At 45.3% G+C, this 17,089-nt stretch overlaps 4 protein-coding genes across 4 annotated transcripts; all 4 read right to left on the reverse strand.

Annotated features, from left to right (window-relative positions):
- Positions 1-1,212: 1,212 nt before the first annotated feature.
- BO86DRAFT_417932 (DNA repair protein SMC6) lies at positions 1,213-7,569 on the reverse strand (the record flags this gene model as incomplete). The annotated part of the gene is made up of 15 exons (XM_025675056.1): positions 1,213-1,887; positions 2,077-2,673; positions 2,726-2,798; positions 3,935-4,032; positions 4,085-4,133; positions 4,190-4,329; positions 4,466-4,540; positions 4,620-4,695; positions 4,746-5,402; positions 5,454-5,719; positions 5,792-5,852; positions 5,930-6,489; positions 6,546-6,773; positions 6,829-7,348; positions 7,397-7,569. The coding sequence occupies 15 exons, from the start codon at positions 7,567-7,569 to the stop codon at positions 1,213-1,215; spliced, it is 4,248 nt and encodes a 1,415-aa protein (XP_025528879.1).
- A 1,100-nt stretch (positions 7,570-8,669) lies between these two features.
- Positions 8,670-10,901, reverse strand: BO86DRAFT_388188 (M20 family dipeptidase). Its single transcript, XM_025671792.1, has 4 exons — positions 10,431-10,901; positions 10,305-10,372; positions 9,122-10,239; positions 8,670-9,061 (listed from the first exon to the last, which is right to left on the reverse strand). Exons 1-4 carry the CDS (start codon positions 10,477-10,479, stop codon positions 8,878-8,880), a joined length of 1,419 nt encoding a protein of 472 aa, XP_025528880.1. The 5' UTR covers positions 10,480-10,901; the 3' UTR covers positions 8,670-8,877.
- A 173-nt stretch (positions 10,902-11,074) lies between these two features.
- On the reverse strand, positions 11,075-12,143 carry BO86DRAFT_336213 (mitochondrial 54S ribosomal protein mL58). The gene is made up of 2 exons (XM_025668904.1): positions 12,076-12,143; positions 11,075-11,982 (listed from the first exon to the last, which is right to left on the reverse strand). Exon 2 carries the CDS (start codon positions 11,881-11,883, stop codon positions 11,278-11,280), a length of 606 nt encoding a protein of 201 aa, XP_025528881.1. The 5' UTR covers positions 11,884-11,982; positions 12,076-12,143; the 3' UTR covers positions 11,075-11,277.
- Positions 12,144-12,839: 696 nt separating this feature from the next.
- Positions 12,840-15,393, reverse strand: BO86DRAFT_336214 (cystathionine gamma-synthase). The gene is made up of 5 exons (XM_025668905.1): positions 15,190-15,393; positions 13,677-15,084; positions 13,403-13,586; positions 13,300-13,342; positions 12,840-13,221 (listed from the first exon to the last, which is right to left on the reverse strand). Exons 1-5 carry the CDS (start codon positions 15,232-15,234, stop codon positions 13,102-13,104), a joined length of 1,800 nt encoding a protein of 599 aa, XP_025528882.1. The 5' UTR covers positions 15,235-15,393; the 3' UTR covers positions 12,840-13,101.
- Positions 15,394-17,089: the final 1,696 nt, after the last annotated feature.

The following is a 17,089-nucleotide window of genomic DNA, read 5'->3' on the forward strand; positions in this document are numbered from 1 at the left end:
CCGCCTAGGAATTGAGTTGACATTTGACTAGATACCGCACATATCTTGACCGTCAAGCATCTAGTTATACCCCAGGCTAATTCTTTTCGCCATTTTCAGTTTTTCTCGCTTTTTTTTTTCTCGCTTTTCCTTTTTGGTTTCTTCCCCCTCTTTCAATTGTTCTTGCCTTTCAATTTCCACATGGCACTCGTTCCGCCTTCTCTGCCTTTCCTTCTTCATTAGCCTTCAGCTTTCCCAGCATTCATTCCGCTTGATTTCCTCTCTTCTCGCCCTCCTCTTTCCTCTTTCCTCTTTCCTTCTTCCTCTGTTCCTCTCACCTCGCTCTTCCGGCCCCTTTACTTTTTTTGCTCCGGGGGTTTTTTTTTTTTTTTTAAGTCCACCTCCCCTTGAATTTGCTTCATTTTCTGGATATCCCCACGATCCCGGTCCTAGAGTCTATCGATGTCCAGACCAAGCACAAGGACGATCACGAGTTATACTGGCAAACGACGTGACCCAAAACGATGGTACAGAGACGAAAGTGCATAAAGAGCTGTGAAGACTTCGCCGTTAGCGCCAGGGATGCAAATGCCGGTGTTGTAGTCATAGTCATGCTGTGCCGAGAGGAAATATGGTCCAGTGCCGTGGCGTATGGCGAGCCTGGCAAATGAGCTCAGGATATGATGGTCAAAACCGGCATAGCTGGGGGTAAACCCAATCGCCGCGTCTCTGTATGTTAGTCGAAATCGCCAGGAACGCCAAACCCATATACCTTGTAACGTGTCCGCGAACGCCTTGATGATCTCACCTGATCCCAATGCAGTCCCAGAAAAAAAAATATGTACAAGCACGCAGAGCAATGACAAGAACCTGACTCGTCATCAAAAGGCGAGTGAGGGACAGGTGATGACCTGAAACAAATACACACTGAACGAAGTCGAGCATTAGGTATGGTACAGACAGATGATGTTCCTGCATCTTCGAATTCGAGGTGCAAAGACTATCATGTAGGAGACGAAATTCACAGCAAAACAAGACATCAAGAATGTGACATAGTGTTGGGCCCGTGAGTTCATGTAGCCAACATTCATCGCAAGATGAGCAGACCACAACCCATGATGAGAGAGAACGGAAATAAGAAGGACATGGCAAGAGTGAAAAGCACAAAAGGCAAAAGAGCTCAGAAAGAGGAAAACGCGGGGCGTAGCACTCATTAATGCGGTAGCTGGTTGTTTATGACACTGGCGTAGTGTGAGGTTTGCCGCCTGTCTGACCTTGAGAGGCGCTAAATTGCTTCGCATCGTTATGAATGGTGCGACGTTGGCCCTGGCCCCGACCTCCGCGGTATGAGCCTCGGCCCCGATGGAACTGATAATGCCCGCCATTTGCATGGTGAGTAGGACGACGATCTGCAGCAGGTGTATTTGTGACTGTGGTATTAATCAGCGGTTGTGATGGGTTCGCGATAGGGCGTGGGATTGTATCAGGTGAGTCGTAAACATAGAGCTTTTTGTCGATGTTCTGCGGAATGGGCTGGATTTCAGTTCCTAGTTCCTGTTCAATTTTATACAAGTTGAAACGGTCATCCCAGTTGATGAGATTGATAGCAAGTCCGAGATGCCCGAAGCGACCTGACCGACCAATCCGATGAAGATAGGTTTCAGCGTTCTTGGGGAAGTCAAAGTTGATGACAACATTGACAGCTTGGATGTCAATACCGCGGGTCAAGAGGTCCGAGCAGACGAGATTACGGCAAACGCCGTTGCGAAAGTCGTGGAATACTCGGTTCCGATGCTGTTGAAGCATCCTTGCGTGTGAATAGAAGCAGGAATACCCCAGCTCAGTGATCTTCTTTGCGAGTAACTCAACCCGATTGGTGGAATTACAGAAGATGATTGATTGATTGATCTGTAATTTTGAAAACAGGGTGTTCAAACAATGGACTTTCTGTTTCTCCTCCACAAATGCATAGTACTGCGTGATTCCTCGTAGGGTGAGCTCGTCCATGAGATTAATCTCATAGGGGTTGCGCATGTGTTTGTCCTAACATGTGTCAGGGGCCATTTTTGGGATAGATACAACTCATGATATACTTACCTTGAAGGATTTCACAATCAGTGGGAAAGTGGCACTGAAGAGCATTACTTGACGATCCTTGGGATGAAATGACAACAGCTGTTCAATGACTGGGGTGAATTCAGGCGATAACAATTTGTCGGCCTCATCCATGACGAATGTCGGGCATTCAGAAAGATCAGCGACACCTTTGCTCGCCAAGTCCAACACTCGTCCAGGCGTTCCGACAAGAATATGGACGGCGTCATTCAAACGGATGATGTCATCCATCAATCCTGTCCCGCCTGTAGTAACCATAACGTTGATGCCAAGATGTTTCCCCAAAGTTTTACAGACGTGAGAAGTCTGAAGGGCCAATTCTCTTGTGGGAACCAGAATGAGAGCCTGCGTTTTAGTGCTCTTGGGGTTAATGCGTTCTAGAGTTGGGATGACGAAAGCCGCTGTTTTCCCTGTACCGTTTTTGGCTCGCGCTAGAATATCTCGGCCGGTGAGGGCGACAGGTATCGTTTCTTCTTGGATAGGTGATGGTTTCTCGAACCCAGCCTCGAAAATTCCCATCATAAGTTCACGTTTGATGTAGAAATCTTCAAATTCTAGGCCTTTCGTAGCAGTGACATCCTGGGCGCAAGTCAGATGGCGACGAGCCCGAGCTAGTCTTCGAGTAACAAACCTCAGTCTGTGGTCTCGCATCCTTGGCGGGGACTTTTAATTGCTCCTTCCACTTCGCATCTGAGCTGGTATCCCTGGCAGGATGTAAACATGGTCAATTCAAGCTCCATTGATAGGGAAACGAATACGGTACCCTAAAGTAGTGCTTTTCATTTGTGAGGCTAGTGCGTCGGCCATGTTGATCAGTTGTTTGAAGATGATTGTGATTGATATTATCTCGTTTCTTTCTCGGTATAGAGGTGGCTCAGGATTGCCGGATGCTAATCGAGTGTGCCCAAGGCTTCAGTGTAGATGATTGGATTTTGGAAACTATCGTGTGGAACAAACTCGATCCGGTGCCGGTAGACGAGGTTGTTGTATCGCTTGAAGCCAGGGAGACTGCGTTTAATAGGTCTGCCGAAAGGAGGGAACTGACACAGGAACTGATAGCGATGAGATTTTTGTTGCGGTGAGTCAAGGTGTGATACACTCTAAGAAAGGCTTCCAACAGGTGAGTCAAATGTATCGCCGAGTTAGCGTAGGTTGAGTGGATGTGATTATTCGGAATCGGGGATGTCTTAGCAATTCCAATGAATTGTTGGGTTGAACTGGAAAGGGCCTGGAGACGAAGTCACTGACTGCTCTTCGTGTGGGCCGGTTTGGGCGTAGTCCAAAAACGGGCCGAGCCTCACAACGCGGTGGGAGGAGGTATGGTATGTACTTTTACAACAACTCGGGAAATACGTAATTACCCAAGCAAAGTCGATATGAATGTTACTAAGTTCGAAAGAGTCCAGGCTGAGACGACTGCTTAGCATTGAGATGCATGAAAAAATGGGTATGACCTCGATGAATGGCAGTCAAGTCCAGAAGTTCCGCCTAGCCTATATAACTTAGAACTTATAGTTACCTAGCGAATTACCGTATTGCGCATCGGCTTTTTACATTGCTCAAGACAACATCGCCACTGGGCATCCGAATAGCCCGCGGTTTCAAACACTCACCCACCATTTCTACCTCATTGTAATGACATTCACAGAGAATAGGAAGGGAGTACTGATGATAACGAAGAATTACCGGAGCCCACAAAGGCCTGATAACATCTACAGAGTGATTTACTTGGGACTGTACGTCTAGAAAGCGAGCCTTGTCTGCCCCCGTTCGGGTTCTGCCAACCTATGAGCCTAGTAAGCTGCTGTCGGTCAACTTTTGTAACGAGGTAAAGACTTACTCCTTCACGCGTACATCTGGCGCCAAGCTTATCTCAGCCCTGGATCCGGGCGTAATAAGTATGAACTGCCGACCGATTGACCGCCTTGCCGCGAGCATCTGTGTCCCGATTAGCAAGCTTCGCAGGAAGTCGCATAAAACATAATCATACTAGCATGTCAATCGCCATCTTCCTGTTGATATGATCCATGTACACATCACTACAAGACCAATGTAGTCAGTAACTGATTGCACGGTGGAAATTCAGGAAACTTACAACTCGTCCAAGCATCGAATCGGGGATCCCATAGCCTCCCACAATGCCAAAAGCAGGCATACCTGGGAGAAAGACTTCTCACCGCCAGAAAGGGTCTTTGCACCACGGCCCACACTGTCTTTCGTTATGTCAGGCTCAACCTGTGGAGGACTATCAGAATAGGTCAGCGACAAAAGATTTTACACCACATACTTGTAGATCCAGTAGTTTTCCCTCGTGATCTGTCAAAAGTCGACCTCGAAAGCTCCTCTCGCTGAGTAGATATGTAAACTGTGCCTTGGCGCGTGAGGAGATATGCGACCTGAAAATCCGCCAGCGTTTCTTGCGATGATCGAGAGTTGTTTTAAGTACCTTAGCAGACATAGTTAGCCAGGGCCTCAGGATAATGATACGATCGTCTTACTTCGGCCAGTGTTTGAAACTCATCGACTTGTTTCAGTGCCTGTTCATAGGCTTCCTTTGCCCTGGAGGCTAGAGCAGCAAGTTCCTCGCGGGTTGCCCCCAATCTAGGAAGTCTTCAGCAACTGACTTCAAGATCATGGGTTTCCATACTTACTCCTGATTATATCGCCTAAGATCCGTATGGAGCCTATCGAGCTTCTTATCTAGGCTGGCGGCGGTTTCACCCTCAGGTATTGCAACCCGCGGTGAGACTAAGCTCGCTTTCTCGCTGAAGTCGAGGATACGTGCAGCGATCTCTTCTAGCCTCTGCTGTATTCGAGCTCTGCCATGTTTGCTATCATTGATTCGCTCAATTGCTGCGTTCTTCTCGCGGATTGATCTTCGGCGGTTTTCCATGCTCATTTGTGCTTCGTTTTGAGCCAACCTGAGCTCTTCATCCATGGAAGAAACCTCTGCTTCTTTAGCCGAAAGCTCTTGTTTGGTCGCTTTCAGTCCCCTCATCATGGCATCCATAGCCTCGATACCGTCCTGTAGGGACCCTTCGTTCAAGCGCTTCTCTTCTTCTGCTTCTTCCAGGGTAGTCTGAAGTACATCAATGCGTCCGTCTTCCACAGCTTCTTTATCAAGGGTCTCGGTGATCTCATCAATAAGGTCTTCTGCTTTTTGTATTGCAATACGTAGTTCGCTGCTTCTCCTGTCATGCCTCACACGTGCTTGTTTGCAGCCTTCAAGACTAGAGCGAGCGGATCGAAGAAACTGCTCTTGATCACTGAGGCTTCTTCGCAAATCTGCAAGTACATCTTTCTGCATGCTGTTTGAATGTCAGTACTAGACTATTCACCGCAAGCGGAGTTGTGATTACCTGATCTGGGATGCAAGGTCGGATTTCATCCGGGGACTCCCATTGTAGGCTGGGACAGGCGCCTGGCTTGGTTCACCAGTTCTGCTGTAAGAAAGGTGAAACCCTCGTCGCCTATTAGTGGGGTCAATGCAATAACATCTTTTCACATTGCGAGGCTTTTGTCCATCGAAAAGCACCGACGATGCCTCTTCTAGGTTCTCTATCAGTAGCATCTGTTCGATTCCATGATTTATGATTAGCTGTCGACGGACCAATTCATTGTCAATCTAGGAAGCTCAGAATTAAAACAAATTCCTCAGGTTAAAGTGTTCGTAGTAGGATCTACTCACCTGAAGTACCCGCAAGGCTGTGTCATAAGCGGGATCTGGTTCATATCTTGACGTATCAATATGACCATCGCTTCCTATGAAAATCGGACATACACTTTTGATGCTGTCAGAAATCTAAGGCCATGCGATGAGTTTCGAACTGCTTACCAATTGACTCTCTGCATGATATTCGACAAGATGTTCATGTCGCTTTTCGAGGTCACAACAAAGCTGCTCAGAGTCGTACCGAACGAATTCTCTAAAATAGAGGACCATTTTGGCTTTAGCAAACTGACATAATGCCCAATTGGGCCCACGGGGCGTCTGCGAAAGGACCCTTCCTGTTCAATGGCCTTGATAAGTGCTGGCATTCTTTCGTGGAAGCCAGAATTTCTTGCCCCGCCCTCTCTGCTCAAGTTTTGTAGAACCGACTGTGCTTGCTCAATGTCGGCTTTAATCTTGCTGACAGGGGCAGCGGCTGATTTCACTTCCTTTTCAGCTTCACCTATCTTCTCATATAAGCGGTTTCTCTCAGCTTCATGTTCCTTGAATCGAGCACGGGCATCTTCCGCGCCAGCTTTTGCCTGCTCGAGTTCCTCCTGTTTTCTGATAAAGCTTCCCCCACTTATATCGCTTAAGCGCTGGTGCTCATCTGCAAGCTTCTTTTGAGTTTCAGCTATTCTAGTCTCCGCAGCCTTCAAATACTCTCTGATTTGGCGTTGCTGGGCCTGTGTGCATGGATTAAGAATCTCAACATCGAACAGCACGTGTGGTGTGGCCTTACCTGTAGACCATGACGTTCACTCAATTGAGCGTCCATTTTATGTTTGATCTCATCCCTACTTAGCTGACAAGTCTCAAGCTTGGAGGTAGCCTGCTGAACAAACTCGGCCGCAAGTTCGGTTTCTCTCTCTGCCTCCTGTATGCGATGTTCATAGCTCCCAAGATCCGCTTCAGCAGCAGCTATATCCTCATCGGCTGTCGTCATCTCTGTAATCAAAGAATCTTGGATCTGCTCATATTTAGATTATGCAGCATAGGCGCTTCAGCTTCGTAAGCGTGCTTACCCGCTCTTGTTCCTCCACTTGAGCCCAAGCCATCTGGTTGCGAACATTTCGAATGCGATTACGTAGAGATTCATGCTGGTCAGACAAATCTAGTTTTTGCTTTGCAGCGTCCTGACGACTTTTCAGAATTGTGATATCTTGCACTCTGCTTTTGAGCTTGGCCTCGATCTGATCTCCAGACTCTTCGATTAGGCGGTAGTCCTGGTCAAGTTGTTCCAATTGGACACCTTTCACAAAGAATTTGTACTTATCACTGGGGCTAGACGAGCTTAGGAATTGACGAGCCATATCCTGCGAAAGAACGTTCATCGGGTTGTCAAATTGCAGGGTAAAGTAGTCAATGATAGAATCAAGCTCTGCTTTCTTAGTAGAGACGATACGGCCACTTTCAGACTTGATCTTGAACCCACTGGTGCCGATCTTGGAGAAGTGGCGCTCGATAATGATGGATTTTCCATAATCATCTGGCATGTAAGCGCCATCACCCTGATTCTTGATCCGCACTACAATGGTTGCGCTCCTGAGGAAGTTCAGAGTTGGATGCACATAGGGGACTAGGCAGACCTACTCTTTGCCTTCCTTGATGAAACTCTTCAGACTTTGCCCGCGGTTTGTGGCCGAAGCTTTGCCACCTAAACATAGAGTGATCGCCGTGAGGACTGCACTCTTGCCAGAACCATTTTTTCCCACAACAAAATTTATCAGCGGACCGAGCTCGATGTAAAAATGGTCATGACACATGAAATTGTAGCACTCGACGCGCTCCAGAATTCCATGCTCGGCAGGCACGTTCGGTTCGTCACCAGCGAAAGAATACTTCTCCTGGATCACTTGTGTGGCACGAAGCTCAAGTTCGTCCTCGTCATCGTCAAGGGGTTCTGATATTGATAGAGATGTTGTATCTTGAATGTCATCGTCGCTGACTTCATCGGATCCGGACGAGTTAATTCCGCGCATGCGTTTTCGCTGGTTAGATCAGTTATATGCCTTTATCACAACTGAGATGATTGACATACCGATGGGGATGCGTCTGATTGCGTCTCCTCATTTGAGTCCATAGAGAACGCCTGGGGGCGTTTACTTGGCGACATTGAGTACACTTGATTGAATTGACTTGGGCATGAGAAACTTGGTATGGTTTGGTATGAGAAGTACTCGACCACTGGAGTGCGCGGGGACCCGCTCTTATAGCAGAAGGGGTAGCCTGGTTCGATGAGACTGGTCGGTGATGCAAGCAACAAAGAAGTCGAAAAAGCTAACGCCGATGCCCCTTCTTGCTTTTTATTCGAAGTGTGGAATTAATTAGTAGCACATTTCCTTTGTTTCGTGTTCTGAGGCTTATCGGCCGCTGATAAGGCGCGTAGTCGCGTGGCGCGCTTCTCGGTGATTGTCAATTTCCCCGCTCAGTGGAAAGGACGTACATACTGTACATAGCCCCAGCTACCTGCCTGCAAAGCACACGATTGTCCACTGGCTGAGAAAGCGTTGAGCGTCATAAGGCTTTGCCACATTCTGACCTAATATGAAAGTGCCCAACCAAGTAATGTGAGGTGGCAGAATTACAACATGACTTGCCTCGAGGAGCAAAAGCCACTGTCCAGGTAAAGTATCGATGCACGCGATGCACGCTTTTGAAACTGTCTAGGGTACTGGGTAAGTTGGCTAGCATTTTCAGAATACCGCCTACTAGGTACGTCTTAACTGTACCCGCTTCTAAGGACACGCTTGCAGAGTCCAGTCTTATGACGTTAGATTTTGTTCTCTATCGTTCATCATGCGACTTGAGACCTTCCAGGCATCAAGATGACGTGGTCATCATCGGGTTACGGAAAAGTGGTACACGATAATCAGACATAACATTCACCTCAGGCGAGGGCTTGATTGAGATTTACGAGGCTATATTTTGCTGGCAAGAGGGAAGATCTTGATTGAAGGAAGCAATATATGTATTTCCCTGGATGGAATGGCTGGAATGGCTGGAAAGGTCCACCAGACTAAAGCAATCGAGATGCATCTTGAGGCTAGGATGCGATCGGGCAGTGCATATCACTAGTGGTTCATGGGTTCCTCTGCAACGTAGTGCAGATAAGCCCCCAACAACTTGGTCCCTTCAATGTAGTTTCTCTTGTCAAGCTTCTCGTTTACAGAATGGGCAGCATCAGTTGAACTGCCCATTGGGAGAAGCAAAACATTCTTCCCGGTAGCTTGCTCAAAGCTCAATGTGACCGGAATACTGCCAATGGGTTAGCTTTCAAAAGATCAGAAGCAGCCTTGATATAAGCATTTTCCATACCTGCCGCCTTCGCGGGTCATGTCGGGCTCGACACCAAAGACCTGTTGAACAGCTTTGCTTGCAGCGGTGAAATTCCAGTGCTTCGGACTGGCCACCCACCATTTCCCGTCATGTTGTAGCCAAACATCTAGCTTGTTCTTGCTGTTGAGTTTGGCGAACTCTGACTTGATATGATCAAAGACAAGTTTGTTCACATCCTCGCTTTCCATGTTTGGCACTGTTCTGATAGAGAACTTGCCGATTACCTTTGCTGGAATCACTGTCTTAGCCCCAGGAGCGGAATAAGCACCCTCGATGCCGTGGATAGACAAAGAAGGGTATCGCCATCTAGCCATGAGAGTTTCTTCCTTGGTAGGATGAATGCCTGTCTCGCTGCCCAAAGACTCATGAAGGTTCTCCATGGTGTAACTGATATTGGGATACAAAGACTTCTCCTCCTCCGACATGGGTTCGACCAGATCCATGATGCCAGGGATCAGGATTTTGCCCTTCGGATCGACAAGTTTGGAGAGAATATTGACCAGGTCTGTCATCGGCTCATGGGCAGAGCCTCCGAATACTCCGCTGTGTAGATCCTGAGCAGGGCCTGAAACACTTACGGAGTAGTAATTACAACCGCGAAGACCATAAGTCAGGCAAGGCTTCTCTGTTCCCAGCCAGTAGTTGTCCGAGATACAAACGGCATCTGCGTCCTTGAAGAATTTCTTACTTTCGGTTTGGATGAACTCCTCCAAGCCTTCCGAGCCGTATTCTTCCATGCCCTCGAAACAGCAAAGGAGATTGACCGGGAAATCCACACCCGCCTTTTTGTGAGCTTCAATCACGTTCAGCCATCCCAAGACTGGTCCTTTGTCGTCAGTGCTTCCACGTCCAAACATCCTTCCCTGATCATCGACAGTCAACTCAAAGGGCTCTGTCGCCCAGCCGTCTTCTTTCAAGGCAGGCTGAACATCATAATGACCGTAGACGAGAATAGTGCGCTTATTCTTGTCGTTACCATACCGAGCGACTACAACTGGAGGTAGATCAAGGTGCTCCTTGCCGGGCTGCTTGCCTAGCGGTCGTTGCTCCACTTCAGCACCCAAAGCTTCAAGCTCGGAGGCGAGAAACTGGGCCATCTGATCTCAACCCACATGTTTTAGCTGCAGTCCTCTTAAGGGAGGATGAAACCTGCGGAAAGTACCTTGAAGACATCTTTTCTGTTCTCATCCTGCGCAGAGATCGATGGAATGGCAACAGCCTTTCGTAGCCCTTGCTCTTCGGTTAGTACAAATCATATCGGTAGGCAATAGAGGACATGGACACATACTATCAATGAAGGAACCGGATAGGTCGTCGACCCTGTATGAAATAAGCATTAAATATGTTCAAAACCGGTCATTTATGGTCGCTTATAACAGGAAGCCACAAGTGTCACATGGTATATGGCGAGGATGGTGAGGACCGATGGAGCAGGAGTGACGAAAACATTTCAAGATGGTGAAGCACGACAGAAGGAGGGATAGGCTGGGAGCAAGGGGACGTTGGGCTCACTGTTTGAAAAATGGCTCAAGTTGTGGTGCCATCTTTGAATCGCGGATATGTCCGTAGAATGCGTGAGAAGAAGATAAGCGGCGTACGGTTGAATCAGAAATTGTGTGAGATGTCAAATTGCCCTTGATGTGGAACGGAAGTGACAAGAAGGGTCTGTACTCCCTAAGCGATGTTGCAATTCGACGGAGGGGGAGGGGCATTTGGGCCGTGGACGAAGACTAGGATTATTATTATTAACAATTACCACCTTAGGGACAGGCAGTACAAGCAAGTACCAGGTGAGGAAGCCTAGAGTTCCCGCGAATAAGCGACTACCCGCCTAGGCGAGACTCAGCTGGTATCGACAAGCGTCTAAAATGCCTTCCATGTAGATTATGATGCCTTCATCAAATACTTGGTTGGCTTCGGCTAGTGATTCCAGGGATCATCAAATGATACACAAAAAAACTGTTTATGGAAAATACATAATTATACAGTGACCAATGGCTTCTAATAGAACATATGTCGAAACGACGGGCAACAATTTAGAGGACTTAGTAAACCCTGAGTGAAGATAAGGGATAGAGCATACGTATCCTAGAACAGGAGAGCATGCGGGTACAAACAGTTTGGGAAAAGTTTTGTCAAGAGTCTCTTCCCCACGATTCCTTCCGCAATGTCCGATCCTCTCTCGCCATGCGGCGCTTGGTGCCCCATCTTGATTGCACCGCCTCCAAGACTTGCTTCTGCATCTCTTTCTTCTCCCGACTGGCTCCGCACACCATCGAGATAAAGAGTGGTGAGCAATCAAAACGTTTGGCCAACTTCGAGCGACTCCACGTCATTGGGTCACTGGTTCTGAGCCTCCGTATCTCTAGTACATCAGAGGGGTTCAAGTGATATCGTTTTGGGCCAGGCGATTTATTCAAAGATGCAAGCTCGGCAGGGTTCTGCTGGCCGGCCGAAGTATCACTAAGTAGAGATCTGCGGATGTCGTCGCTAGGAAGAAATTTCGCTGGCGTGTGGTAAACCGATGGGGAGCTTGAAGGAGGGTTATAGACGATGTGATCTCTTTTGACCTGGCCCAACGACGACCCAAATGAAGCATCGGGCTTCACACGTAGGCGCTGCTTTGTACGTCTATAAGAGGACTGGCTCCGCCGAAACGTGAGAGGCATGAGTTCGCATGACGAAGGTAGAAGGAAGGGCAGTGAGAGGAAGGGCCTCTTAGCTGCAAGAGTGCTAGCCATTGTTAAGCCAGTATTCTGAAGCACGCTCCGTGATAATAATAAGATACAATGAACTCTGGATGGCGTGAGGAGCGAGGCGAAGATCGCTTTTCATGGAATCTAAGGTGAAGGCGAAGGAAGTTATTAGCACATATTCTGTGTTATTAGCTTCAGCAGAAGCTCACGCAGGATATATATGCATGGTGCACACACTGATGAAAATATAGCTAGATCATGATTAGAGGTGTATGTGGCGGAGGTCTGGGTCGCAGTGGTATGAGTTGCAGTGATATTTACAGATGGAATAGAAGGTTGAGCTTTTCTGGGCCGTAAGTCCCGTGATAGGCTTAATAATAATACATTAAGCATACTCGTGCATAACATCCTGCATGTTCGACTTGTCCACGGTGCACCGCAGGACTCTTTGATTGGCTAGAACTCCGTATTGTGTACACAAATAAATGGAATTCATTGGCTTTTCGGAATTGAGTTCACGTGATTTACACCTACTTCGCCGGATGGCGCAGTCGGGGGTCGCACTTACTTACCTAGACCCCCCCGGCTGCAGATTCAGGCCATAGGTCTCACCAATACGTTTATGATTGTATAGGAACAGCATTGTAGACGGTGCTTAGAAAAGTGCTTAAGCCGCCGTACTTATAAATTGTCCCTGAAATAGTTGCGTAACCATGCCCTCGAGCAGCTGCGTAAGCAGGCATTGAAGCTGTAGAGACAGGCCCTCGTATGGATTAAGCCTATATAGGCTATCGAGTAGTATACTTCCTAGACAAGTTCGGTATCAAACTGCAAAATCATATATCAGCAGCTAAGCTAACTTGTAGGGTGCAATACGTAAGGCTCAAGTATCTATTGCTATAGTGGAAGTGCTTCATGACTAGTTCCTGTGAAGGAAACAAAGGTAATGTCGATAGGGAAGCCTAATGATGACTTATGAAAGATCCCTTTAGGATGTTGTACAGCACATGGTGTATAGTAGACTTCGCCTTATAGAACCGCTCTCTCCCGTCTGTGAGGCTGCATCACATAATCGATAGAAGGGCTGCCATAGGGCATCTGAATCTGAAGGCAACTCTCCATATTGCGCCTCTATTAGAGGCACGAACTAACAATGCCTTATGCAGGCATAATAAATGACTAAAGCTCAAGGCGGCCCAGCGGTCTTGGGAACCTGGAATCCATGGCATCGAAATAATGCAGTGAAATCCTTCCCATAGTATATCATGCTCCGACCTCAGACACCGCTTTCAAAGCCCGTTCTATCCGATCACGCAGGTCTGACTCCTCTTCCAGGCCGACACTAATTCTGACTAGACCAAATTCGATACCAAAAGAATTCGCCTGACATCGTCAGTAATCCACAGATAGATAAGGCGAAGGATATGGAATCATGGAGTAAGTTTTAAGAGGTTTACTCACCCAATCTAATTCGCCATAGTGGGCCAACAAAGTATATGGACAACTTCGGTACACAGTCAGATGAGTTTCGCTGCTTGGAATTTTGGTCAGAGATGCAACCAACCTCAATGTAAAGTTCGTTCCAAGACTCGGGCCCTTATGCACTTCGAGTTGATCGAAGAAAGCAATTGCTTCCTCGGTCGAATGGAAAGTGACAGAGAAGAGCCCGCCATACCCTCCATTCTGGGTGCGGAATGCGTCATAGAGAGGTTTGGAAGGGTTGAGTTTCGGGTAGTAAACATTTTTGACTATATCAGTTAGAATAAGATGAACTGAGGCTAGGTCATCTGAGCGATTGGAGATGCATAGCACTGCAACGAGGGTAAGGTCTGACTTACCCAGTGGCGACTCCAATAGCATCTCTGCAATGATTTCTGTGGTTTTATTGATTTTCTCAATTCGAGACGCGAAATCGCGGCTGTTCCGCTCCAGGAAAACGACATCTTCTGCCCAGACATTGTCTTCATATTCATGAGCAAAAGTTTCTCTCAAAGAATGATAAAAACATCCATGAGGATTGAGAACTGCGCTTCCTCCCATAACATTACTATCTCCACTGAATATCTTGGTCAAACTGCTAACCACAATATCTGCAGAAGGGAGAACATTGATATTCAGGAAGTTTCCAACGGTCTCGTCTACCACGACCGCAAAATCATACTTATCGGCGAGTTGGCGGATTCTTCTCAGATCCGGGGACTTCAGTAAAGGGTTGCCTGGAAACTCTGTGAACAAAGCCAGAAATCGGTCACCGGCTTGCAGCCGTGATTCTAAATCGTCGAGATCTTCCGAAGAACCATTGCCATAGAACAAACACCCTGGACCCCATTTCTGAAGAATTTTCAGTGAATCAATATAAGGGAACCCAAAACATATGCTTTTCAGTTGACCTCTGCTGGCCAGCAACATTTGATGCGTATTGAAAATAGAGCTCATACCCGTTGGGTAAAGGAAAACCTCTGCCTCCGTAAGTCCCGCCACACGGCCTTCCCCTGATGTTTCCTGAAGGGCCTCACTCAGCTCTACATCAGCGGTCAAAACTCCTGCTATTCTTCGACGTACAGCCAATCGTGCCTGGTCAGCAAGCGAGACGTTCAGGTTGCGTCCAAACCTCTCTTCAATGAATTGCACATATTCTTTGCCATCCTGGGCTTCCCCTATGGAGGACAAGTCCCGAGACTGATTGTGGGACCCATTCGTTCGTGCTGTTCCACTAGTAGAATCACGCCCCTGGTATCTCCGAGGGCCCTTACAGATTCTCCGAGACACTGCATCTGCCTCTTGGGATTTCCTCTCAACGAGAAAGCCACTTCTCAGTGCACCCAGACAGAATTCGCCCCGCCGACTCGATATGCCGTTCCCGGTGTGTTGCCACACCTGCTTGGCAATGGGCACAAACTCCTTCGGGTATATCACAGACGATAACAACAATGTTGTGGTAGGGAATCCGGCATCTGTTTCATGAGAAGGACTAAAACTCGTAATCCGGATCCTGCCGTGGTGTTCGACGGGCAATCTCGATTTCATGAAAGAACGACATAATTCCGCGGTTTTTGTGGATGGGAATAACATGGCAGTATCCGAGTCTGGGGAGCCAAAACGACGCACTATCTCAACCGCCAGCTCTTGTATAATTGGATGTATGAAAAAACGCGGATAGCCGCATTGCATGCTGTTTGTCACCCATGACTCCCCTTCCTCATAGGCCACATTTGCTCTCCAGGTGGGAAGTGATACACTGACTGCCTGGTCGAGGGTGAGTGACCATTCACGAATGACTGTATGTTGTAGTGAGGCAGGAGACAAACTCTCCTGATAAAGGATAGCGGGGTACGCGGGGGCTGAACTTACATGGTCGGTATTTGGAGGGACCGGGCCTCCAGTAATTTGAAGCATTGTGATGATATGATCGAGTGCTGGAATGAAGCTCAAAGCGGACTGAGTACAGTGAGTATAGAGGGAAGTAGGGAAGCTACCAGTAAGATAATTAAATTCTTCAATGACGAACACAGTGATGAACAGGTGAGGAAACTCTTAAATGACGACAAATTGGAAGGAGTCATTGCGGCAGTAGCCACTGAGCGATGTCGGCGTTGTCAAGAGTGGCTGACCAATGAAGATAAGAGCGTACAAATTCGCGGCACAAGCCTGAGTGACCTTTTTACTCCCTCAGCCTCCACGCAGCCGTCTAAGCTACGCTACCTTATACAGTGCCCACTTATGTATTAGTACATACCTTACTAGTACTTAATATGTGTATTGTATGGTCCAATGTATGCTTGGTAAGTCGGTCTGTACATAATGTAATCGGTAAGCAAGCGGGTAGTATAAGCAAGCAGACAGCTGTGTACATCAGTTTTATATTTTTTAATTTAAAGCAATTCAACTACTAATAATTCTACTAAAAATGCCTTAATTATTAAAAGCCTTGGTGGAATAAAAAGACCAAATCTACTTTACTATTAAAGTTATTTAAAAGGGCAAAATTCTGCTTATAGCCAAAGCTATATATATTTTTAATATTTTACAAACAACTCTTTAATAATACCTGTAAGGAGTTTAATCTTGCTGCAATATATATATCAACTTTTATAAACTAACTCTTTATAAAAAAAAGGCTTTAAAAAATTAGATTTTTTTACTTATAAAGTATAGGCTTTATCCTCAGCTATTATATATTTGGAAAATGGCTAATATTTTTTTTAAAAATATAACTTAAATTCTACAGCCTTTATAGGCAAGAAATAGGTATATAATTTTATAAACTATAATAAAGCTTTAAAAAGTTAATTTTTTTAAAAACTATACTATAAATATATAAAATGTAAGGATTTAAAAATCCTTAGTAAATAGTTTACCTAGGTTAAAGCTGTAAAGGCAGAATATAGTATTTTTAATAAAAATATTTAGAATTTTAATAAAATAGGCTTTACTATAGGTATAGTAGCTACAGCTTATATAATTATACAATCTAACTATATAGACAAGTTATTTTTTATTTAGCCTAGTAATTATAAATACGTAATTTTAATTAAGTATATTAACACTACCAGTACTGTATTAACTCTGTATATAATTTTTAAAAAAAATCTATATTAAGATTTGGCTTTAAAACTGTATTTTATATAATTAGTATATTAACTTATCACTAAACAGCTGGACTTTTAATAAAATTAGATTATATTAGCTTTATAAATACTTTATTTCGGCTACTAAGAACCAGCAGACTGGGCAATATAGCCTTTTAATTTTTAATAAATATAATTCTTATTTAACTTTAGAATTTAATAATATCTGCAGTTAAAATAGTATTATTTTTATTTATATATTTTTATATTTTTTATATTTTTTATATTTTTGTTAGCTGCTTAATATAGTTTACTTTATACTGTTAAAATAAGCTTATAGCAGTTTAGTAGAACAGCTAACTTACTAAAATATTTATTATATTAATAAGGTTAATTTTTTAAATATATATCTAAAGGTATATTCTTTTGTCTTTAAAACTTTAACTATACAAAGTACCTTTAAAACTTTAAAATTAGTTTTATTTTAGCTAAATAAAATACTTAGTTAGCTTATTTTACAACTACAGAAGGCTACTTTAATAAATAGTATTACTACTATATTAATACTACTAAAAATACCTAAAAATATAAGGCAGTTAAAAAAGTATAAAACAACAATTAAAAAATATTTTTATAAATATATAATTAGTTTTTTTTTATAAATAAAAGCAGCCTTGGCCTAT

This window comes from Aspergillus japonicus, assembly GCF_003184785.1.
Source record: "Aspergillus japonicus CBS 114.51 unplaced genomic scaffold BO86scaffold_16, whole genome shotgun sequence".
NCBI lineage: Eukaryota > Fungi > Ascomycota > Eurotiomycetes > Eurotiales > Aspergillaceae > Aspergillus > Aspergillus japonicus.

Bases quoted from the DNA above. Each gene is read 5' to 3' on its own strand.
- BO86DRAFT_388188 (XM_025671792.1), bottom strand. From the start codon at position 10,479: ATGCTTATTTCATACAGGGTCGACGACCTATCCGGTTCCTTCATTGAT. The intron at 10,240-10,304 runs GTACTTTCCGCA...GGTTGAGATCAG, and splicing joins ACAGAAAAGATGTCTTCAAG to ATGGCCCAGTTTCTCGCCTC. The intron at 9,062-9,121 runs GTATGGAAAATG...ACCCATTGGCAG, and splicing joins ATGACCCGCGAAGGCGGCAG to TATTCCGGTCACATTGAGCT.
- BO86DRAFT_336213 (XM_025668904.1), bottom strand. From the start codon at position 11,883: ATGGCTAGCACTCTTGCAGCTAAGAGGCCCTTCCTCTCACTGCCCTTC.
- BO86DRAFT_336214 (XM_025668905.1), bottom strand. From the start codon at position 15,234: ATGCTTCAAATTACTGGAGGCCCGGTCCCTCCAAATACCGACCAT. The intron at 15,085-15,189 runs GTAAGTTCAGCC...ACCCTCGACCAG, and splicing joins TCCCTCCAAATACCGACCAT to GCAGTCAGTGTATCACTTCC. The intron at 13,222-13,299 runs GTGAGTAAACCT...TGACGATGTCAG, and splicing joins ACTATGGCGAATTAGATTGG to GCGAATTCTTTTGGTATCGA.